General features: G+C 62.1%; 2 protein-coding genes across 11 annotated transcripts in view; one reads left to right on the top strand and one right to left on the bottom strand.

The window, feature by feature from the left end:
• The first annotated feature begins 4,648 nt into the window (after nt 1–4,648).
• On the top strand, nt 4,649–18,296 carry LOC102072442 (transducin-like enhancer protein 1). Of its 3 annotated transcripts, none has more exons than XR_012577288.1 (21): nt 4,649–4,790; nt 5,082–5,202; nt 5,707–5,855; nt 6,462–6,525; nt 7,028–7,072; nt 11,970–12,032; nt 12,138–12,212; nt 12,661–12,856; nt 13,379–13,401; nt 13,559–13,663; nt 13,794–13,838; nt 14,093–14,248; nt 14,674–14,797; nt 14,881–15,059; nt 15,133–15,209; nt 15,902–16,151; nt 16,355–16,602; nt 16,834–16,977; nt 17,060–17,210; nt 17,494–17,570; nt 17,728–18,296. XR_012577288.1 is itself a non-coding variant. In XM_074528989.1 (21 exons), the coding sequence occupies exons 2-21, from the start codon at nt 5,179–5,181 to the stop codon at nt 17,833–17,835; spliced, it is 2,304 nt and encodes a 767-aa protein (XP_074385090.1). In that variant the 5' UTR covers nt 4,649–4,790; nt 5,082–5,178; the 3' UTR covers nt 17,836–18,296. The 3 variants fall into 3 exon arrangements, 2 of the variants coding, with proteins under 2 accessions (XP_074385090.1, XP_074385089.1); XM_074528989.1 differs by having other exon boundaries at nt 14,884–15,059; nt 16,830–16,977; XM_074528988.1 differs by having other exon boundaries at nt 16,830–16,977.
• Nucleotides 18,093–22,986, bottom strand: part of TLE2 (TLE family member 2, transcriptional corepressor) — a 17,627-nt gene continuing 12,733 nt past the window's right edge. For 3 of the 8 annotated variants that reach the window (XM_074528990.1, XM_074528992.1, XM_074528993.1), the window contains 8 exons: nt 22,721–22,863; nt 22,347–22,423; nt 20,753–21,002; nt 20,317–20,564; nt 19,942–20,089; nt 19,709–19,859; nt 19,518–19,594; nt 18,093–19,437 (listed from right to left, as the gene is read on the bottom strand). In XM_074528990.1, coding sequence (XP_074385091.1) covers nt 19,330–19,437; nt 19,518–19,594; nt 19,709–19,859; nt 19,942–20,089; nt 20,317–20,564; nt 20,753–21,002; nt 22,347–22,423; nt 22,721–22,863 — 1,202 coding nt within the window. In that variant the 3' untranslated portion in view covers nt 18,093–19,329. Of the gene's footprint in view, nt 19,438–19,517; nt 19,595–19,704; nt 19,860–19,941; nt 20,090–20,316; nt 20,565–20,752; nt 21,003–22,346; nt 22,424–22,720; nt 22,864–22,986 lie in introns of all 8 variants that reach the window. The other 5 variants (XM_074528995.1, XM_074528996.1, XR_012577289.1 and 2 more) reach the window with 4 other exon arrangements.

The following is a 22,986-nucleotide window of genomic DNA, read 5'->3' as shown; positions in this document are numbered from 1 at the left end:
TCCACAGCAGCAGATAATCATTATTTACATTTTGTTCCTGAGGCTTCTCAGCTTCTCAGGAGGAAAAATCCTAAGGAAAGGATTTTCCATAAAAGATGCCTGCTCCAGGTGTGCTCCCTGGCACACCTCTGCAGGGACAGGGGTGCTGGCAAGGAGCCTGTGCTGGCTCCTCAGCCCCAGAGCTCCTGGGGAAGGCAGAGCAGGTCCCTGGTGAAATTTTGGATCCATCCTAGACCTGCTCAGTGCTGCTGCACTTCCAGCTGGACCCTGGCGGGTCTGAGTTCCTGGAGAGGCTGGGTTGGGCTCCTGAGGAGCTGAGGGGAAGGGAAGCAGAGTCCAGGGCTGGGATGAGCCCTGAGTGCCTGTTTCCTGGTTCAAGGCTCCAGTTTGTACCTCGCTGGATTGGTCAGAGTTGTTAAGAGCTCTGTCCATCCTGTTTGGCGAGTCCCAGGAAGCCCCTCTGGTGTTCGGGGTGAGCCCTGGGCAATGTGCTGAGCGTCCACCCTGCTCGGGGGGTGACTCAGGAGCTGGGGATGCAGCCGGGAAGGAATCCCTGCTTGTGCTGGGGCAGATCTTGCCGCGGGCTGAAGGCACGGCAGGGACCCGATGAGAGCCGTCCCTGTTCCCCGGCAGCGTCAGCAGCTCCACACGCACACCCAGCGCTCTGCCAACGCGCCTCCCTTCCAAAACAAGCCGCTTCTGGCAGCACAAAGCCGGGATCTGGCTCGCAGCCCTGCTCTAGAGGGGGCCTGGAGCTGCCTCCCCCAACCTGCGCCTCCTGGCTGCTTCCCACCGTGCCACGCAGCATCCTCAGCATCCTCCCTCCTTCCCTCCCTCCCTCCTTCTCCCTGGCACACGAGTTCCTCCTCGCTTTTCTGGCTCCTTTCCGAGGCTGAGAGAGGCGGGCGAAGGGGCTGAGCCGCTCTGTGCCTGCAGCAGCCTCCAGGAGCGGGCAGCGGCGCTGCCAGGAAGGATGTTACTCATCCCCCAAACATCCCCCAAACATCCCCTGCCCTGGCCGGCGGCCACGGGCGATGCTGCGGCCACATGAGCCTGAGGTGGCCCCGGCTCGGGGATGTGCTGGGGGACAGCGATGCCATCGCGGCCTCGGGGGCGATCTGGCAGCCCCTTTTCCCCTCGGGGATGTGGGGGGTACCGGACCAGGACGGGCGGGGGTGGCAGCGCTGGCCCGCGGGGGTTTGGGGGACATCAGGGATGGAAGAACCCGGGCTGGGGTCTCCGAGCGGCCACCGGCCAGGAACGGGCACGGTCCCGTCCCGCCGGGGCGGCAGGGGGCAGCAGGAGCCCGGCGGAGCGGCCAGCGGAGCCCCAGTGACCCGGGCGGAGGAGACTCCGGTAGAAGAAGGGCCCGGTGCCTCGGCTGGAGGAGCTCCCGGTGTCTTGGTGCCCCGGTCCCGCGGCAGGAGAAGCCCCCGGTGCCATAGGAGCTCCGGTGCTCCGGCTGGAGGAGCCCCTGTGCCCCGGTTGGAGGAACCCTCGATGCCTCTGCCGGAGAAACCCCCGGTGCCCCGGTACCGGAGGAGCCCCCGGTGCCGCCCGCGCTGCCCGGCCCGGCCCGTCCTGCCCGGACACTGCGAGGAGCCAGCTGCTCCTCCAGCCTCTCTTCCTCTCTTCCTCTACTCCTCCTCCTCCTCCCCCCCCTCTCCTTTAATCGCCGTTTCCGCCGAACTGCGCCGGTTCCGCGGATTCCTTTGATCTCGCTGAGGGAAGAAGGGAGCGATAGAAGAAATTAAATCTGCGCAGGAGGAGGAAAGGGGAGAGGAAAGCTCTCTCGGGGGAGGCTGTTCAATGCCGCCTCCTTCTCACCAGAGCAAGAAAGAACCGTGCCCGGCCCGTGCCTGGCCCGGGTCACCTGTGGGGATGCCCCTGGGCAGGGCAGGGCTTGGGTTGGCACCGCTGGCATGCGGGGAGCTGGCAGGCGAGCCCGGGGAAGCAGCCAGAGGCTACGAGCAGCAGTTTTGTCGTGTTCCCTTTGCCAGGGGCGCTCAGAGCTGCCAGGGACGCCTCGCTTGGCTGCCGAGCCCCGGCCCTGCGGGGTCCTGGCTCGTCCCAGCGGCCCTGGGGCAGCGCTGAGGGCTGAGGGGAGGCTCTGAGTCCCTTAATGATGAGCTCTTGTCGTGGCGTTTCTACCGAACCGGGCTGCCGGTGGCTCCGGTGATGGCGGGGATTGCTCCGGTGCCACCGGGAGGTGCTGCCTGTGCTGGGAGCCAGGTGGTGCCAAAGCTGGGCACACACTGTGCTCAGGGCCAGGTCGTGCCAAATCTGAGCCTCTCCCCGTCCCTGTGCCCGTGCTGGGATGCACAGCCCTGCTGATGGATGGCACTGCCAGGGATAGGACGGGATGCAGGAGATGCTGGTGAGGAAGTGACAGGATTTTCCTCATCAGTGCTGGAATGGTGTTTCCCCACTCCTGCCAACATCGGGATGGCCCAGCCTGTCCCAATCCCATATCCTGAGTGCCACAGGAGTGCCAAAGCTGGGCACACACCCTGCTCAGGGCCAGGTGGTGCCAAATCTGAGCCTCTCCCCATCCCTGTGCCTGTGCTGGGATGCAATGGGATGGAGGAGCTGCTGGTGAGGACAGTGACAGGATTTTCCTCATCAGTGCTGCAATGGTGTTTCCCCACCTCTGCCAACATCAGGACACCCCAGCCTGTCCCTAATCCCATATTCTGAGTGCCTGAGGCCTCCCCAGCTGCTGCAGGGGGCTGAACCTGGGGCAGAGGGATCAGCAGGATCCTGCCAGGGGCCTTGCTGGGGTCCCTGCTCTCCTCTTCTGCCTTGGTCTCCCCACTCAGCCAGGCCCTCATGTGTGTCTCATCCCCATGCTGTAATGCTGTAATGCTCTCTCCTCTTTATTTTCACAGCAGGACAGGGGGGACAGGATTCCCAGGCTTGGAGAGAGGTTTAGAACAGAGATGGTGCCTCAGTCCAGCTCTAAGCTGCTTTTTAAAAATATATTTTTTCTATTTTAATATTTTGCCTTAACATGACCTTGGCCAAATTATTTCCCCTCTGCTTGAGATTTATGGGCCTCTTCCAGAAATGATCTGTTCTGTCTACCAAAATAGACATCTTGTGCTGTTATTACATTTTAAAATATAATAAGGCTTGGGAGACTGCTCTTCTGCTGCTGCTGCTCTCCTCAGAGCACAAACCCCATAGGTTACAGGTGTTTGGCAGTGAGAACAGGGGCATCATCAGATCCAGAGTGGGGGATTCTCTCCCCGCTTACTCTCAGAAAATCCCGGGGCTGCCAGGGAACAGATTGGGCAAAATGGGGCTAAACGAGCTGGGCTTCCTTGAGGGCAGTCCCTGATTCAGTAAAGGCAGCAGGACCTGAAGGAAGCTGGAAAATCCTGCACACTCCATCACACCCAGGACTGCTCGGGGCAGGCTCAGGGCGGCCCTTGCACGGTCCTGCTCTATCTCAGAGGGTTTGCTGAGGTTCTGATTGTTGCTGTTCTTCTCTTCCAGAGGCTGGAGGCGAGTTCCTGTCTCTGAGGAGGGGCTCTGCTGGCCACGGTCTGTGCTGTGAGGGGATGGAGCTGTGGGGAGCGGGAAAGCGCTGCTGGCCTCCTCCTGGATTAAGGTTAAACAGGGGGAGAGGCTCCTGGCAGCTGCTGCTCCTCCGATGTTGTATTTCCTGTATTTCCTTTCGGTGTAAGCCTGGATTGACCCGCAGCAGCAGCAGCAGCAGCAGCAGCAAATGTCCCGAGCAAGCACCGATCGCCCCGAAAGGAGTCAAAGCAGCAGAAAATCCACGAGGAAACCCAGAGCGGGTTGGGGAGCTCTGGGAGGAGGTGACAGTGCTGGGATGGGGACACGAGTGTCCCTTTCCCATTGCGGGTATCTGCCCATCCCAAAGAACACGGGGTGATGGCAGGGAGCCGGGGGCTGTCAGAGCCCAGGAACAGCCCTGGCTCTGAGCCTTTCCCAGAGCTCTGCCGGGCGCAGGGACGCTGCCGCTCGCTCCCGCCATCACCCGGTGCAGGGAATTCCCGGTGAGGCGGGCGGGACCTGCGGCCCGGGCAGGGCTGCGTGGGTGGCGTCGGGTTCCTTTATTTTCTTAATTAAAAATAAACAACAAAGAGGCGGGGGGGACGGACACGGAACGAGACACCACTGCTTCTTGTGTTTACCACCAAAAAGCTGCCCGGGACGGCGGGGACAGCGGCTCCGGTGCAGCCTCCCGGTTCCGTTTAGCGGGCAAAGCTGCAGTGCCGGAGTGCGGGGCTGGAGGGTCCGTGCAGTGCCGGGGATCCCGCGTGGGGCGCCGGGAATGGCCCGACCCCGGTCCCCTCCCGCTCCCTTCTCTGTCCCCTCCGGTCCCGCAAGGGTTAAACCGCGGCTCCGCCCCCTCGTTCGCCGCTCGGCCTCCCTTGATTGACACCCGCGCGCCGGCCGGGTTTGGGCTGACCAATGGGAAAGCAGCTCCTCGCGCCCCACGTGGGGGCGGCAGCGCTGGGCGCGCTCCCATTGGCTGGCGGCGGGGGCGCCTGCCCGCACGGGCCAGGCCCCACGTGGAGCTGGCGCTCGCGCCCGTTCATTGATCGCGCTCCGCAGAGCGGCGGCCGCGCGGGCGGGGCGGGGCGGGGCGGGGCGGGGCGGGGGCTCGGCCCGGCTCGGCTGCGCTCGGCTGGACTCGGCTCTGCCCGGCCCGCCTCGGCTCGGTTCGGCTCTGCTCGGCTGGACTCGGCCCGGCCCGGCCCGCCCCGCCTCAGGGGTGCGCGCCTGGGGCCGGGGCCGGGTCTGGGACCCTCAGCGCGGTGAGTCCCGTCCTGTCCCGTCCTGTCCCGTGCTGTCCCGGTTCGGCTCAGTTCGGTTCGGCTCGGTGTCCGCCGGCCGCGGTCCGGCCGCGCTCGGGGCTGGGTGTGCGGCCAGGCCGGTGCCGCCCCGCGGCCGTACCTGCGGCGGGCGGCGCGGGGCCATTGTCTGCGCGGCGCGGGGGGCCGGGGCTGGGCGGCTCCGCCGAGCCCGGGGGGAGCCCCGGGGCCCCCGGTGCCCGCGGGAACGGGGAGGGGGCTGCGGGCGGGCGGTGACCCCCGGTTCTTCTGCAGGGCCTGATCCGGAGCTGGGAGCGGTGTCCCGGGCCTGTCCCGCGCCTGCGGCGGGGCCCGCGCGGCCGGAGGGTGCCGGGCCTGTCCGGTGCCGAGGATGTTCCCGCAGAACAGGCCCCCGGTGAGCCCCCGTTCCCTCTCAGCAGTGCCAGCCCGGCCCTGCACCCCCGAGCCCGGTGATGCTCGGTGCTGACCCACAGCCCGGTGCCGGTACCGGGGGTGATGCTCGGTGCCAGTGCCGGTACCGCCGGAGTCATGCTCGGTACCGCGGGTGATGCTCGGAGCGATGCCGGGGCTCTTCCCCAAGCCGGTCTGGGTTTGTGGGGTGCCCGGAGCGGGATTCACCGGGCTATGATGGATGGTGGGACGGGTGGCACGCAGCTCGGCGTGTGGTGGTCTGTGCCATGCCCGGTGCCACCCGTGGTCATTAATCCCTTCTGGCTCCGTGTCACACCAGTGCTGGTGAAGCCCTTGGTGCCTGGTTGGGAGCAGTTTCCTCTCCAGTAACTCCTTGTGCACCCTCCTGCATGTGGGATGTGCCCTGGGGTGCAGGGATGCCCTGGGGATGTGCCAGCCTTGCTGGGCAGCAGCAGGAGGTGACCCTGGAGGTGCCATCTCTGCCCAGGCCCATCTCCAGGCACCCTCTGCTGCCTCAGGAGCCGCTGTTGCTGCCAGTGCCATCCCCAGCACCCCCCAGTCCCTCAAGCTGACTTACCCCGAGACCTTGGATCGCATCAAGGAGGAATTCCAGTTCCTGCAGAACCAATACCACAGGTGAGAAGCTGCCAGGGCTCACCTGTGTGAGCTGGGCACTTCAGTGGTGCTGGCTCCTCCTGGCACTGGGCAGCACCATCCAGGGTGGACTGGTCCCTCCAGAGCATGGCTGTGCCAAGCATCACCTTGGTAGCTTGAAATGACTCTGTTTGAGGGGGGAAATTCAACCTTTGCCTGCCAAAAGCCCCAGGAGGAGGTGCTGGCTTCCAGCAGCAGCTCCTGGGCTGAGCCAGAGCCATCTCTGGGACCTGGAGTCCCTCTGATCCCTGAGGCTGCCCAGCATCACCTCCCCATCCCCACACTCCAGGTTTAAATGCAGCTGAGCTTTGCAGCTCGCTCCATTTGGGAAGCAGATGCTGGGGAGGGGGTGAGGAGTCCGTGCAAATTGCTCCCTGATGCCCAGATCCCTTTGGTGTCCAGCTCCTCTTCATCAGCCCCTTCCTGCCCTCCTTCAGGTGGTTTTTCTTGCCTTGTGCTGGGATTTGGGATTGGGGCTGAGAGGAGGCTGAAGCACTGGGAGGGCTCCTGCTCTGTCCATCCTCTCACTTGGGAGGACCAAGGGGGGGTTGCTCCTTCTCCCTCTCTCTCTCCTCTTTATTTTCACAGCTTGAAGTTAGAATGTGAAAAGCTGGCAACAGAAAAAACAGAAATCCAGCGTCATTATGTCATGGTTAGTGAGCTCCACCTGAAAGGAGAAGGGTGGTGTGGGATCTCCTCTGAACCATCAAAGGACATGCAGGGATGCTTTGCCTTCCCTTTGCTTTTGGGTTGTGTGGCCAGGCCCTGAGATTTGGTTTTGTGGCTGTTCCTGTCTGGTTTTCCCCCAAAAAGATCCGTGGTGTTGGAGCGGGACATTCAGCTTGTGGTGGCAAATCTGCTCTTGTTTGGGTTGTCCCAATTTCTGGAGGAGTCCTGGGAGGGGCTGTGTCCATCCTGTGGGCTGCAGAAGTGTGCCAGGGCCACCTCTGGTGTGCCAGAGACCCCTCTGCTGTGCCAAAGCCACCTCTGCTCCTGGGAAAGGAACTTGGGACCCTGCTGTCCCCATGGCCTGGCCACACCACGCCTGTTTGTGGCCAGGCTGAGCTGCTGTGCCAGCAGCACAGAGGATTTTGTGCTTTGGGAGCTCCCCTGGCCTCCAGAGCTGAGCTGGTGCTGATTTCTCTCCCTCACAGTACTACGAGATGTCCTATGGCCTGAACATCGAGATGCACAAACAGGTGAGTGTGCCTGGGTTTGGAGCTCTCTCCACATCCTTTTTCCCAGCTCCCCAACCCCGTTTTGCCACCTGTGGTCCCCAGGGGAAGCTGCTCCCTGCTGCAGCCCAGGTAACTCAGTGTTTGTAGGGGATGTGTCCTTGTCCCTGTGCCGTGGCCTTGGCTGCCTCCTTAGGTCCCCACACAGCTCTGTGCTCTGGTTTTGGGTTCAGGGTGCCCTGCCTGGGCTGTGGTGCCTCCTGAGGTCCCCACACAGCTCTGTGCTCTGGTTTTGGGTTCAGGGTGCCCTGCCTGGGCTGTGGTGCTGTTGTTGTGTCAGGCATGGAGGGGTGATGGAGGATTTGTGTTTGCATGGCCGCTCACACCGGTTGTGAGTGTTGTGAAGGAGATATTGGTTTATTCCTCAGGACAAGGGAGACTGCAGGGTCAGAACAGGCTGAGGGGCTCTGCATTAACACCTTTACAAGTGGCCCAGGAGCATTCTGAGGAGAAAGGAGGGTTTGTTTTGGGGCTGGGTGCAGGGTGGGCTCTCCGGGGGCTCAGCGCTGCGCATCCTCCCTCGCTGCTTCCCCTCCCTCTCTTCCTCAGCTCCCTCCCTCCCTCCCTTCCTCCCCTGAGCCGAGCTCCGGGTCACACCAGCTGCTCTGAGACAGAAGGTTTCTCCTCATCTATTTTTAAAGAGGCTGCGGAGGAGCCTGGCGAGGAGGCGCCGCCGCCTTCCTGCCCGCCCCGCGCCCGCCGACGCCAACTGTTGCACGGGAGGGCAGAGCTGGCCCTGTCCCCGTGCCAGGGCGGGATGTCAGCCACCCCTGCCAGCTCTGTGCCCGCTGGGAGGGTGTTCTGCCCGTCTGGGATGCCCTCCTTGCCCTGGCATCCCTGCTGGTGCTGTTCTTGTGAGGGCAGTTCTGGGGTCAGTTCTGTCCCTGGGACAGTTCTGGGGTTGGTTCTGTCCCTGGGACAGTTCTGGGGTTGGTTCTGTCTCTCTGTGGTCAATTCTGTCTCTCTGTGGTTGGTTCTGTCTCTGGGGCAGTTCTGGGGTCGGTTCTGTCCCTGGCACAGTTCTGGGGGTGGTTCTGTCCCTGGGACAGTTCTGGGGTCGGTTCTGTCTCTCTGGGGTTGGTTCTGTCTCTGGGACAGTTCTGGGGTCGGTTCTGTCCCTGGGACAGTTCTGGGGGTGGTTCTGTCCCTGGGACAGTTCTGTGGTTGGTTCTGTCTCTGGGACAGTTCTGGGGTCGGTTCTGTCTCTCTGGGGTTGGTTCTGTCTCTGGGACAGTTCTGGGGTCATTTCTCTCCCTGAGACCCTTCAGCCTTTGGTATCCTCTGGAGGCTGATAAGGGGCTCTGGGTTCAACCCCCTCCTCTCAGCCCTGTGCTGGCTCCGTGGTGTTTCCATCGTGGGGCTTGGGGCAGCGTGCGCAGGGTCTGCCCGGTCCTGCAGAGCTGCGAGCTGCTCTCCTCTGGCTGCTGTTCCCTCCCGGCGCTCTCAGGCTGTGTTTGCTGCCAGCCCCAGGTGCCGCTGGCCGCCGGCCAGGGAGCTGTCGGCACTTTTAACAAGGGCCCTGAGTCTGCTCTGACAGCCAGCGGCCATTGTGTGAGAGCAGAACGGGAACGGCTCAGCGCTGCCCTGGGGGCTCTGTCCCTCCTCCCCTTGCCCCAAATCCTGCCCTGCTCACGGGCACAGGCGGGTCCTGCCTGCCCCAGAGCCCCCATGGCCACGGGCTGAGGCCCTGCTGTGGTTTGGCCTCTGTCCTTGCTATGCTCAGTGTCCCCAGGTGCTCATCAAGGGCCAAGTGTGGGGTTTTCTTTGGGGGAAATGGGGCTGAGGTTTGGGGATTTGGTCTGGGGTTTTTTGGGAAGAAATTGGGCTGGGGGTTGGCTGTGGTGTGGTCTCTGTCTTTGCTATGCTCAGTGTCCCCAGGTGCCAAACTGTGGGGTTTTCTCTGGCTTTGTATGGGGGGAAATGGGGCTGAGACTCTGTTGCAAAATGGGTCTGAGGTGTGGGGTTTTGCTCTGGGTTTGTTTGGGGGGAAATGGGTCTGAGGTGTGGGGTGTTCTCTGGGGGAAATGGGGCTGAGGGCTGGCTGTAGTGTGTTGTCTGTCCCTGCTGTGCCCCCTGTCCCCAGGTGTTCATCACCAAGGACCAGGATGTGGGGTTTTCTCTGGCTTTGTATGGGGAGAAATGGGACTGAGACCTCATTGGGAAATGGGGCTGAGGTATGGGGTCTTTTTGGGGGGAAATGGGGTTGGGGGCTGGCTGTGCTGTGCCTCTGTCCCTGCTGTGCCCCCTGTCCCCTGTTGTTCATCACCAAGGGCCAGGTGTGGGGTTTTCTCTGGCTTTGTATGGGGGGAAATGGAGCTGAGACCCCATTGGGAAATGGGACTGAGGTGTAGGGTTTTGTTCTGGGTTTTTCTGGGGGGAAATGGGGTTGAGGCCATGATGTGCTGTGCCTCTGTCCCTGCTGTGCCCCCTGTCCCCTGGTGTTCATCACCAAGGGCCAAGTGTGGGGTTTTCTCTGGGTTTGTATGGGGGGAAATGGGACTGAAGCGTGGAGTTTTGCTCTGGGGGAAATGGGGGAAAATGGGGCTGAGATGTGAGGTTTTCTCTGGGTTTTTTGGGGGAAATGAAGCTGAGGCCATGCTGTGCTGTACCTCTGTCCTTGCTGTACCCCCTGTCCCCAGCTGCTCATCACCAAAGCCAGGATTTGGGGTTTTCTCTGGGGGAAATGGGGCTGGGGTCTGGCAGTGCTGCTGCAGCTCTGCAAGCAGCCCCAGCCTTGGCAGGAGAGGATCAAAACAAGAACGAGCAGGAGACGTTAATTTATATTTTTTTTTATTATTGTTGCTTTGTTTTTGGCGTGGAAAGGGGCCTGTATCTCTCTCTAAAAGCGCCTCCCCGAATGTGCCTGGCCTTGGACTCGCTCACCGAGAGCCGGAGGGGAGGCGACGCCGGTGCTGGTGGCTGGGGGGGGGCTGCAAACAGCGCGATCGTTTTTCATGCTGAGAGCGTTAAAGTGCCAGTAAATTGCACATTAACGAGTGCGAGTGAATTGGAGGCAGCTCTCCCCAAGGAGCTGCTGCCCATCAGTGCATTAGGGAAGAGAATCCATCACTGCCGGCCCCGGGAGACAGCTAAATCCTTCCCAGAACTGCCGGCTGCCAAATCTCCTCGCTCCCCCCTCCTCCTCCTCCTCTTCCTTTCTTTTCTTTCTCTTTTTTTTCCTCCCCTCCTCTGAAGGGGAAGTGAGGGCAGGTGCCAGATTTGTTGCTGTGCTTTGGGGCTGGCAGGAGCAGAGCAGCTGCTCTGGAGGGCAGCAGGGAGTGACCCTGGGGGTGTGTGCCCACCCCGGCCGTGCCCCCTCACCCTGGCACTCACCTGGGCATGGGAGATGTGCCCGAGGTCCTGGCAGGGACATGCAGGGGTCAGTTCTGTCCCTGAAGCGTGGGAGATGTGCTCACAGGGAAATTCAGGGGTTGGTTCTGTCACTGAGGTGTGGGAGATGTGCTCAAGGTCCTGGCAGGGAAATCCAGGGTCAGTTTTGTCCCTGAGTTGTGCCCAAAGTCCTGGCAGGGAAATCCAGGGGTCAGTTCTGTCCCTGAGGTGTGCCCAAAGTCCTGGCAGGGAAATCCAGGGTCAGTTTTGTCCCTGGGGTGTGGGAGATGTGCCCAAGGTCCTGGCAGGGACATGCAGGGGTCACTTCTGTCTCTAGGGTGTGGGAGATGTGCTCACAGGGAAATTCAGGGGTCAGTTCTGTCCGTGATGTGTGGGATATGTGCCCAAGATCCTCACAGGGAAATCCAGGGGTCATTTCAGTTCCTGGGGTGTGGGAGATGTGCCCAAGGTCCTGGCAGCGAAATCCAGCACTCAGTTCTGTCCCTGGCAGGGGGTGCCATAGGAACATGGGGCTCTGGAGGGTGGCAGGAGATGCCATGGTGCCCCAGAAGCTGGCAGAGGGGTGCCACAGGAACATGGCACTGCACACCACGACTCTGCTCTCCCTCCCCACGCTCTGAGCTCTTGATTGCCAGCGGCACTCGAGTGCTGCAGGAAAACAGCAGCTGGAAGGAAGGAGAGCAGCTCTGCAGGGCTTCCTCCGGGCTGGGAGGGCAGCAAGGGGCGGGTGTGATGCCATGGAGGCTGCCTGGAGGGCAGGGGAACCTGCAGGGGCTGCTGGGCTGGGGGCTTGCTCAGGGCTGGCCTCGGTGCCATGGGCCTGAGGGGCTTTGTGTCCCTGCTAGGGAGGAGCTGGAGCCATCCCAGAGCTCTCAGGGTGGGGATGGAGCATGCTGGGTTTGAAGGAGGTGTTGTTGTGAACAGGAATTGTCACTCAGTTCTGTCCCTGTGTGTGCCCAAGGTCCTCACAGGGACATATAGGGCTCACTTCTGTCCCTGTGTGTGCCCAAGGTTCTGGCAGGGAAATCCAGGGGTCAGTTCTGTCTCTAGGGTGTGGGAGATGTGCTCACAGGGAAATCCAGGGGTCAGTTCTGTCCCTGATGTGTGGGAGATGTGCCCAAGATCCTCACAGGGAAATCCAGGGGTCATTTCAGTTCCTGGGGTGTGGGAGATGTGCCCAAGGTCCTGGCAGCGAAATCCAGGGTCAGTTCTGTCCCTGTGTGTGCCCAAGGTCCTGGCAGGGAAATCCAGGCCTCAGTTCTGTCTCTGTGTGTGCCCAAGGTCCTCACAGGGAAATCCAGGGGTCACTTCTGTCCCTGTGTGTGCCCAAGGTCCTGGCAGGGACATCCAGGGCTCAGTTCTGTCTCTAGGGCGATGGAGCAGCCCTTGGGCTGGGTGTCAGCACCCTGAGCTTGCCCTCACCCCCGTGGTGAGGGGGCTCTGCTGGCAGCACGGGGGTCCCTCAGGGTGGCCCTGATGGGCTCTCTGTGTCTCTCTGCTCCCCTGGCAGACGGAGATCGCCAAGCGGCTCAACGTGATCTGCGCCCAGCTCATCCCGTTCCTGTCTCAGGAGGTGGGTGAGCCCTGGGGCCCAGCCGGGTGTGCAGAGCCCCTGAGGGGCCCAGGGGAAGGGACCAGGCTGCCCCAGGCTGCCCCAGCCCTTGTTCTGTCCCCACAGCACCAGCAGCAGGTGGTCCAGGCTGTGGAGCGAGCGAAGCAGGTGACTATGACCGACCTGAACGCGGCCATCGGGGTACGTGAACCCTCTGCCCACCTTGCAGGGCCACCCTGGCATGCTGGCACCTCCCAGGCTCCTGCCATCCCTGCCCCTGGTGCAGCTGAATGAGGGGAGGAGAGAGGCAAACCAGGCTGGTTTGGGGGTGCCAGCAGGATTTGGGGTGCAAATTTGGGGTGGGGGTGGTGGCTGGGGTGTGTCACTGTGTCCTGACACCCTGGGTGGAGGGGGCACCACCATCCCCACTCAATATTCCCTGGAGACTGCAGCAGGTCCCACATCCAGCCCAGGGTGGGAGGGATGGGGTGGCCCTCAGGACAGTACTGGGGACACCCTGAGTGCCATGGCCTGCTCCCCCACACCCAGACCCCGTTGCTGACTGTGCCAGGGCTGCCTCCTGCCCCTCACTTGCCCAGCAGCTGTGCTGGCACAGCCCTTTGACTCTGCCCTCCCCTCTCCCCTCCAGCACCAGCTGCAGACCCAGCACCTCTCCCACCACGCTCCCCCCATCCCGCTGACCCCACACCCCTCTGGGATGCAGCCTGCTGGCCTGGCTGGCATCAGCAGTGCCTCGGGGCTGCTGGCACTCTCGGGGGCACTGGGGGCCCAGGCCCAGCTCCTCGCCAAGGATGACAGAGGAGTCCATGACACAGAGCCCAGGGGTGAGTGTGGGGCAGTGTCCCAGTTTGAAAAGTGAGTTTTTTGGGAGTTTGGTGGTCAAACTAATTTATGCTGAGATTTGAATGTTGGCACCTGGTGTGGACATGGATACCATGGCAGGGAGGCAGAGTTTGGGGTGGCTGAGGGGATCTGAGTGAACCTGGGAACAGATGGTGCTGGTCTGGGGCTCCCTCTGCTCCCTGTGCCCTTCTTCCCTGGGCTGGGGGTACCTGGCCATGCCTCAGGGCTGCCAGCTGGGCTGGAGGGGCAGGAACATCCTCCAGTGAGCAGCACCCTCATGGGAGGGGACTGAGGTGGGCTGGTTGTTTGGGGAGGGTTTAGGACTACCCTGCTGGTGGGGAAGGGTCTGGGACCACCCTGCAGCTGTCGTGCTGGTCTGGCCCTGCTCTGAACGCCCCAGCAGCCATGGGTGAAGTGGGTGGCACTCCTGGGGTGCTCTTGGTGGTGACACAGTGTCCCCCTTTCCCTCCTCCTCCTCCTGCTGCTCCTCTGCGTTGCCACAGCGTCAGACCGAGAGCCCGGCCCCGTAAGTGCTTTTTTCTTCTCTTGCACCATTCTGTGGTGGCACCGGCTGTGCTGAGGACACAGGGCTGGACTGGGGCACTCCATGCTCGTGGAGGCAGCCCTGGCAGTGCCAGGAGCTGGGCAGAGCACCCCCAGCCACTGGCACTGTCCTCACCCAGAGCTCCCTGGCGCTGTCAAACGGGGAGCGCGCACGAGCCATCGCCGAGTACCTGAGCAGCAGCAAGAAGAGGAAGGTGGAGGAGAAGGATTTTGTTACAGATTATGTGAGCCCAGGGCTGGGGGGCTTGGGGTGACCCCATCCTGCCCTGTGGGGTGAGGAATGGGGCTGCCTGGTAGGCAGGAGTGAGGGTGGCTGCAGCTGCTCTGGCTCCAGCCGTGCTCTCTGCATTTCAGGGCAGCGATGCAGACAAAAGTGAGGACAACCTGGTGGTGGATGAGGTGAGTGTGCTGGGACACCGGGAGGGTCTGGGATCAGTGTCCTGGGGCACTGGGAGGGCTGTGGGGCCAGTTTGTGCTGACCATCCCCGAGGGTGGGACTAACAGGCAGAGGTGGCATCGCAGGGAGGTGCCAGTGGCAGCAGTGAGCCCCAGGGTCCAGGCTGGCAGCCTGGCCCTTGCTTGAGCCGCCATAATCTGGGACATCCCTGCTCTCCACCCTGCTCTGCTCCCTGCTGATTTCCCTCCCTCCCCAGGACCCCTCTTCCCCGCACAGCGTCCACTCCTACTCGTCCCGGGAGAACGGGGTGGAGAAGGTCCCGCTGGGCAGGAAGGAGGCCGTGCCCCTCAGCCCCACCTCCATGGCCTCCTCCAGCAGCACGTCCCCGTCTCGGAGCAAGGATGCACCCACGGTACGTGTGACCCACTTGGGGCTGTGCTTGTGTCCTTGCTGGGCTCAGCTCAGAGTGGCCGTGGGTCCCCCCGCCTCCAAACCCATGGGTCCCCCACTTCCAAACCCATGGGTTCCCCTGCCTTCAAACCCATGGGTCCCCCACCACCAAACCCATGGGTCCCCTGCCTCCAAACCCATGGGTCTCCCGCCTCCAAACCCACGGGTCCCCCACCTCCAAACCCGTGGGTCCCCCTGCCTCCAAACCCATGGGTCCCCCACCTCCAAACCCATGGGTCCCCCACCTCCAAACCCATGTGGCAAAGTGCTGGAGGGGCAGGAAGATCCCACAGACCCTTCAGCACTGCCTGGGCTTGGCTGTCATTGAGAGGGACCCCCTAGCAGGGGTGTGGTGCAGTTGCCACCTCCCCATTCTGTTCCTGGCAGGTGGAGAAGGCAGGAACCCCCAGCCTGAAGTCCAGCACCCCAACCTCTCAGGGTGACACCCTGCCAGGCTCCAGCAGTGCCCAGTTTCGCCCCACGGCTGCCAAAGTCCCCGTGGACCCTCTGGGTGAGCTTGGCCCCGCTGGGACCTGGATGGGTGTCCAGGCTCTGTCCCCAGGACCCCATCCCTTCACTCTGCCTCTCCCCCAGCAGCCCTGGGCCTGAGGAATCCTCTGGGAGTGCAGAGCCCCTACTCAGCCGCCTTTGGCTTGGCCCACCCTGCTGTCAACGGGGACGTGGCCGGGAGCGGTGCCTACGCCAGCCTGCACCTCATGTCCCCGCAGCTCAACGGGGCCGCGGCCGCCGGGGGCTACGGGCGCTCGCCCCTGGTGAGTGACCCCGTCCCCGAGGGGCTGTGGGGTCACAGAGTGACAGCCACCTTCACCCCACTGTCCCCTGCAGGTGGGCTACGACCCGCACCCCCACATGCGTGTCCCGGGGCTGGTGGCCGGAATGCAAGTGGGGAGCTCGGGCAAGCCGTAAGTGGGGATGGGCTGGAGGGGTTGGGCTGGGGGAGGAGGGGAGGTGGTGGCTTCTGGGGGTGAATTTGGGCTCTGTGGACAAGCTGGGGGCAGCAGGGAGCAGAGCCTGGGGGAAAGCTGGGCTGTGGTTGTTGTGTGCCCAGCTGGCATTGCTGGGTGTGTTCTGCTCATGGCTCTGACTCCAAACTGTGCTGCCTGTGTTGGACCTGTGTGGCAGCAACCCCTGTCCAGACAGGATTCTGTTCTGCTCCTCCCTGCTCTGCTTCTCAAGGCTCTGCTCCCTTCCAGTGCTTTTTCCAGCCATGTCCTGACTCCAAACCGTGCTGTTTGTTGGTGCCATGTGCCCGTGGTGCCCGTTGGACCTGCATGGCACCAGCCCCTGTCCATGCAGGATTCTGCTCTGCCCCTCACTGCTGTGCTCCCTTCCATTGCCTTCTCCTTCCATGTCCTCTGTCTCCAGACTGTGCTACCTGTGTTGGACCTGCATGGCAACAGCCCCTGTCCATACAGGATCCTGCTTTGCTTCTCATTTCTCTGCTTCTCACTAATCTGTTTCTCACTCCTCTGCTCCCTTCCAGTGCCCCTCCTTCCATGCCCTCTGCCTCAGACCATCTTGCTTGTGTTGGCCCTGCATGGCACCTGCCCACGCAGGATCCTGCTCTGTTCCTCACTGCTGTGCTCCCTTGCAGTGCCTACTCCTTCCACGTCAGTGCAGACGGGCAGATGCAGCCGGTGCCTTTCCCCCCCGACGCCCTGCTGGGCTCCGGCATCCCCCGGCACGCGCGGCAGCTGCACACGCTGAGCCACGGCGAGGTGGTCTGTGCTGTCACCATCAGCAACTCCACCAGACACGTCTACACCGGGGGCAAGGGCTGCGTCAAGGTCTGGGACGTGGGGCAGCCGGGCACCAAGACGGCCGTGGCTCAGCTCGACTGCCTGGTGAGGAGGAGGAGGAGGAGGAGGAGGAGGAGCAGGAATGCCTTTGGGCTGGGGCTGGCAAGGGGAATGTGCCCCTGCTGCAGTGCAGGGGACAGAGGGGCCTTTCCCAGCTGCAGGGGGAGAAGGAGAAGTGTCCCCTGCAAGGCCCTGTGTGCTCACCATGTGCTCCTTGCCTTGCCCTGCTGCCTGTGCCCCCCGTGCAGAACCGGGACAACTACATCCGCTCCTGCAAGCTGCTCCCCGACGGGCGCAGCCTGATCGTGGGGGGGGAGGCCAGCACCCTGTCCATCTGGGACCTGGCAGCCCCCACGCCCCGCATCAAGGCTGAGCTCACCTCCTCTGCCCCCGCCTGCTACGCCCTGGCCATCAGCCCTGACGCCAAAGTCTGCTTCTCCTGCTGCAGCGACGGCAACATCGTGGTGTGGGACCTGCAGAACCAGACCCTGGTCAGGTGAGATTGGGCCAGGGGCTGCAGGGCAGCACTGCTGGGGACTCCTCGGGCCAGGATCCCCTCATTGTCCCCTGCACCGTGTCCCTGCCTGTCCCTGTGTGTGACCCTGGCCATGGCACAGGGCCTGTCCTTGCACTGCTGGCTGCTGCCCTGCCCATGCTCCGTGCTGCAGGTGCTGCCTGCCCTGCCAGCTGTGCCCTCTCCCTCTCCATCCCTCTCTTTCCCAGGCAGTTTCAAGGCCACACAGACGGTGCCAGCTGCATTGACATCTCCAACGATGGCACCAAGCTGTGGACAGGGGGGCTGGACAACACCGTGCGCTGCTGGGACCTGCGGGAGGGCCGGCAGCTGCAGCAGCACGACTTCAGCTCCCAGGTAGGGCTGGAGCCCTCTGGAGCCCCCTGGGCCAGCTGGCACCTGCTGCTGGGCCAGCCTGTGAGCCTGTGTGTCCCCTCAGATCTTCTCCCTGGGCTACTGCCCCATGGGAGAGTGGCTGGCCGTGGGCATGGAGAGCAGCAACGTGGAGATCCTGCACGTCACCAAACCCGACAAGTACCAGCTGCACCTCCACGAGAGCTGTGTCCTCTCTCTCAAATTCGCCTCCTGTGGTAGGCACACTTCTCCTGGCTCCCCTTGCTCTGCAGCTTCATGGATGCCACCTCTACTTCTGTCTGTGTGTCACAGGGCTCGTTGCACTGGGAACAAGCCAGTGGTAGCCAGCCCTGTCCTGGTGGTGATGGTCAGAGAAGGGGTGTCCATCCATCCCTTTTGGAGCAGTGATGGCTGCTGGAACCAAACTCCTCTCTGTGTTCCCTTGGCTGCCTCTCTCTGTGTGTTGGATCTGCTGCTGTCTCTGGTGAGGTGACACGAGGCTGTTTTGTCCCTGCACAGGGAAGTGGTTTGTGAGCACAGGGAAGGACAACCTGCTCAACGCCTGGAGGACGCCCTACGGCGCCAGCATCTTCCAGGTGAGGATGGGAGCTCCTGGGCTGAGGCTGCTCAGCACAACCCAGCTCTAATTCTGTGCCAGCCCCATAAACCCATCCCTGTAGCCTCCCCAAGGAAAGGGGAGGGTTGGGACCTTGCTCTGAGGCTGCTGTTTGTGCTTCCCCCTGTTCTCTGCAGTCCAAGGAAACCTCCTCAGTCCTCAGCTGTGACATCTCCACAGACGACCAGTTCATCGTGACGGGCTCAGGGGACAAGAAAGCCACAGTTTATGAGATCATTTACTGAGCCCCAGAGGTGCCAACTGCAGGACAGGCAGCTGTCCACGGGGATGGACAGGTGGACTCTACCTGCCCTGCTGCTGACTTCCCAAAGAACGTGCAGCCATGGCTGTGGCATCCCAGCTGGAGGAGAGAGGAGAGGGGTGGAGGTGGCCCTGGCACCGTGGCCAGGCATGGTGCAGGCTGCTGCTCGGGGTGGATTTCCTGGGGACTTTCTCCTTGTTTTGTTCTTTGTGGGTTTCTTTCTAAATCTAGACTGTGGGAGTTGGAGATGAGGGGGGGAGGTCTGGCGTTGTTAGGGGGTTTTGTTTGGGTGCTTTTTTTTTTATTTTTGGTTTTTAAACTTTTTGTTGTGGGGTTTTTATTTGTTTAAGGCTCTGGGCTTGGCAGGGTGGATGGGCTCTGGGTTTCCTTCCCTCTGTGCCTCCCAGGGTGTATTTAATAATAAAAACAAACCAAAAAAATAAAGGCAGCTGTGCCTTGTCCTGGGCAGTACCCTCGATGCTCTGTGTGGGTGGGATGGAGCCAGGTGGGAAGGGGTGACACCACAGCAGGAACCTTGTCCCTTTTGGTCACAACGTGCTGCTCCTTTGCTGTGCTGAGGAGGGTCTGAGGAGGCTCCTCGGTGGGCAGAGCCCATCGCTGGCCCTGCTGGAGCAGCAGCGTGGGCACAGCGTGGCGCTGGCTCTGCCGTGCCCCAGTGGAGCAGCCTGGGGCTCTGTGGGTGCAGGGGAGAGGCGAGGCCAGCCCCGGAGGAAGTGGTTTGTGAAGGAAATGAGATGTGAGCACTCAGCGCCTGCCTTATCGGTGTGGCCGCCTGCCAGCACTGCCGTGGGCGAGCAGGGCTGCTCCCAGGAGCCCGGGGCTGCCAAGGGCTGCGGTGTGGCAGCTGCTCCGGGCTCCTGCCCCAGCCACAGCTCACCGCAGGCACCACAGAGCGCTGCAGGCCAGCAGCCGCACCTCTGCCACGCTGGGAGCGTCCCCTCCTGTGCTGCTGGCCAAAATCAGCCCCCCAGGACACCCTCCAGAGCCCAGCCCTTGGCACAGCTGGCAGCACTGGCTGGCAAAAGTCCCTGCTCAGAACGGGCCCAACCCTTCTTTTGTTCATTTTTATTAGTAAGGGATTGAAAACATATTTAAATACATTTCTTTACTGATAATTTACAGCTGTTTGTGCAGCAGAAAATGGGTGCTGTTAAGTCAGTAGCAGTAACTCAGGAGACACAGGCTCTCAGGCTCTGTCCAGCTCCCTGCAGGACAGACAGAACCCAGGATGCCCAGCCCAGCCCTTGCCCAGCCTCAGGAGGTGCCAGGCTACCCCCAGCCCTCACCTCCTGCAGGAACCAGGGCAGGAGATGGGGCTGGAGCCTTGGTTTGGTGCAGACAGCAGTGGAGGATGAGGGAAAGTAGAGCTGCAGGAGGGCAGGTCCAGCACTGGCGGCCTCTGTGAGCCATGGTGGCATTGGGCAAGGTGTGTCCCCATTGCTGATGGTGACAGCAGTCAGTAAACCACCTCATACACTGTGGCCTTCTTGTCACCAGAGCCCGTCACGATGAATTTGTCGTTGACAGAGATGTCACAGCTCAGGACTGACGAGGACTCCTTAGACTGAGTGAGAGGGCAGGGGGTGAGAGCAGGGCTGGTGCCTGGAGCCACCACAGTACCCCTGCACAGATTCCTGAGCCCACCTGGAAGATGCTGGCTCCATAGGGCGCCCTCCAGGCGTTGAGCAGGTTGTCCTTCCCTGTGCTCACAAACCACTTCCCTGGGACAGGAGACAGAATGGGTGTCAGCAGCTGGGACACCATTCAGGGGATAAACCACAGGCATAAATCTGAGGCTATCCACAGCCCAGGCAGAAAAAAGGGCCCTTGCCTACCACAGGAGGCGAATTTGAGAGAGAGGACACAGCTCTCGTGGAGGTGCAGCTGGTACTTGTCGGGTTTGGTGACGTGCAGGATCTCCACGTTGCTGCTCTCCATGCCCACGGCCAGCCACTCTCCCATGGGGCAGTAGCCCAGGGAGAAGATCTGAGGGGACACACAGGCTCACAGGCTGGCCCAGCAGCAGGTGCCAGCTGGCCCAGGGTGCTCCAGAGGGCTCCAGCCCTACCTGGGAGCTGAAGTCGTGCTGCTGCAGCTGCCGGCCCTCCCGCAGGTCCCAGCAGCGCACGGTGTTGTCCAGCCCCCCTGTCCACAGCTTGGTGCCATAGTTAGAGATGTCAATGCAGCTGGCACCGTCTGTGTGGCCTTGAAACTGCCTGGGAAAGAGAGGGATGGAGAGGGAGAGGGCACAGCTGGCAGGGCAGGCAGCACCTGCAGCACGGAGCATAGGCAGGGCAGCAGCCAGCAGTGCAAGGACAGGCACTGTGCCATGGCCAGGGTCACACACAGGGACAGGCAGGGACACGGTGCAGGGGACAATGAGGGGATCCTGGCGCGAGGAGTCCCCAGCAGTGCTGCCCTGCAGCCCCTGGCCCAGTCTCACCTGACCAGGGTCTGGTTCTGCAGGTCCCACACCACGATGTTGCCGTCGCTGCAGCAGGAGAAGCAGACTTTGGCGTCAGGGCTGATGGCCAGGGCGTAGCAGGCGGGGGCAGAGGAGGTGAGCTCAGCCTTAATGCGGGGCGTGGGGGCTGCCAGGTCCCAGATGGACAGGGTGCTGGCCTCCCCCCCCACGATCAGGCTGCGCCCGTCGGGGAGCAGCTTGCAGGAGCGGATGTAGTTGTCCCGGTTCTGCACGGGGGGCACAGGCAGCAGGGCAAGGCAAGGAGCACATGGTGAGCACACAGGGCCTTGCAGGGGACACTTCTCCTTCTCCCCCTGCAGCTGGGAAAGGCCCCTCTGTCGCCTGCACTGCAGCAGGGGCACATTCCCCTTGCCAGCCCCAGCCCAACGGCACTCCAGCTCCTCCTCCTCCTCACCAGGCAGTCGAGCTGAGCCACGGCCGTCTTGGTGCCCGGCTGCCCCACGTCCCAGACCTTGACGCAGCCCTTGCCCCCGGTGTAGACGTGTCTGGTGGAGTTGCTGATGGTGACAGCACAGACCACCTCGCCGTGGCTCAGCGTGTGCAGCTGCCGCGCGTGCCGGGGGATGCCGGAGCCCAGCAGGGCGTCGGGGGGGAAAGGCACCGGCTGCATCTGCCCGTCTGCACTGACGTGGAAGGAGTAGGCACTGCAAGGGAGCACAGCAGTGAGGAACAGAGCAGGATCCTGCGTGGGCAGGTGCCATGCAGGGCCAACACAGGCAGCAGGGTCTGAGGCAGAGGACATGGAAGGAGGGGCACTGGAAGGGAGCCGAGCAATGAGAAGCAGAGCAACAAGAACCAGAGCAGAATCCTGCACGGGCAGGTGCCATGCACGTCTAACACAGACAGGATGGTCTGGAGGCAGAGGGCATGGAAGGAGAAAGTACTGGAAGGGAGCAGAGTTGAGAGAAAAAGAGCAGTGAGAAGCAGAGCAGAATCCTGTGTAGGCAGATGCCATACAGGCCTAACAGAGGCAGCATGTTTTGGAGGCAGAGGACATGGAAGGAGAAGGCACTGGAAGGGAGCACAGCAGTGAGGAACAGAGCAGGATCCTGCGTGGGCAGGTGCCATGCAGGTCCAACACAGGCAGCAGGGTCTGGAGGCAGAGGGCATGGAAGGAGAAGGTACTAGATGGGAGCAGAGCAGTGAGAAGCAGAGCAATGGGAAGCTGAGCAGAATCCTGTGTAGACAGGGGCTGGTGCCATGTGGTTCCAACAGGCACCATGGGCACGTGGCACAAACAGCAGCATGTTTTGGAGTCAGAGGTCATGGAAGGAGAAGGCACTAGAAGGGAGCAGAGCAGGATCCTGCATGAACAGGAGCCACACAGGTCCAAAACAGGCAGCACAGTCTGGAGGCAGAGGACATGGAAGGAGAAGGCACTGGAAGAAAGCAGAATGGTGAGAAACAGCAGAATCCTGAGTGGGCAGGTGCCATGCAGGTCCAACACAGGCAGCACAGTTTGGAGGCATAGCCATGAGCAGAACACACCCAGCAATGCCAGCTGGGCACACAACAACCACAGCCCAGCTTTCCCTCAGGCTCTGCTCCCTGCTGCCCTCAGCTTGTCCACAGATCCCAAATTCACCCCCAGAAGCCACCACATCCCCTCCTCCCCCAGCACAGCCCCATCCAGCATGGTTTGGAGTCAGAGCCATGGAAGGAGATGGCACAGAAGGGAGCAGAAGAGAGGCTTAAACCAGCCCTGTGTGATGCCCAAGGGCAGCAGGTGATCTCTCTGTTAGCCACGCTCTAGCCAAGGTGGAATGTGCCCAAGGCAAGGTGGAATGTGCCCAAACCAAAAGGTGGAAGGTGCCCATTATGCCCTGGCTAATGAGGGGTTTAATTACCCAGCTCCAGCTGCCAGGAATTAAATGGCAGAGGTGGATTCAGGATTGGAGAGCAGCTCCCCCTCAGGTGAGCCCTTGGGAGGGAGATGCTCCCAGCTCCCCCCTCAGCCCCTTGTCCCCACCCTCCCTGCAGCCACTTACGCTTTCCCTCCAGGGATGGTGGGGAATGAAGAGGAGAGGGTGGAGGCCCTCAGGTGAGGGTGAGACTCAAATGCCACCTGCACAAAGCAAAGGGCACATGAGGAGCAGAGCAGAGGACACCAAAGCTGAGCTCTGGCCTTTCCCTGCACACCCTGGGATCAGCCTGGCTCTGTGCAAGCCCCCTCCTCACATACAGTGACAAAGACCAAAATGGGTTCCCACAAACACCAGTGGAAGAAGCAGAGCCTTCTCTGAAGATTCCACCAACCCCACATCCCACCAAGCTGTGCAAGGGAGCCTTTTCTATGGTTGCAAGCCCAGGTGGTGCCCAGGCAGCAGAGCCAGCACACCCAGACCCCTCCTCAGTGACTCACCAGGGGTGAGCGGCCGTGGAGCAGCGTGCTGCTGGCCTGGGGCACTGACAGCTGGGTGCCCACGCAGAGGCTGGGGCTGGCGTGGGGCACCACGGCCAGGGAGGACGTGAAGGGGCTGCAGGAGCTCAGGGGGCTGCGGAGAGCTGCACGAGGAGAGAGCCACGGCTTGGCCCTGGCGGCACCCGGGGGAGAGGGGGGGACACCTGGTGACTGCACAGCCACCCCCTCCGACCCCACAGCCAAGCCCTGAAGCAGCCAGCTTCGTG

This window comes from Zonotrichia albicollis, chromosome 29 (genome assembly GCF_047830755.1).
Source record: "Zonotrichia albicollis isolate bZonAlb1 chromosome 29, bZonAlb1.hap1, whole genome shotgun sequence".
Lineage (NCBI taxonomy): Eukaryota > Metazoa > Chordata > Aves > Passeriformes > Passerellidae > Zonotrichia > Zonotrichia albicollis.
The sequence above is the reverse complement of the archived record's forward strand: the minus strand, read 5'-3'. Positions and strand labels throughout refer to the sequence as shown.

Excerpts from the sequence above, each read along its gene's own strand:
- LOC102072442 (XM_074528988.1), top strand. The coding sequence starts at position 5,179 with ATGTTCCCGCAGAACAGGCCCCCG. Across the intron at positions 12,213-12,660 it reads ACCTGAACGCGGCCATCGGG|CACCAGCTGCAGACCCAGCA; the intron begins GTACGTGAACCC and ends TCTCCCCTCCAG. Across the intron at positions 17,211-17,493 it reads TCTCAAATTCGCCTCCTGTG|GGAAGTGGTTTGTGAGCACA; the intron begins GTAGGCACACTT and ends GTCCCTGCACAG.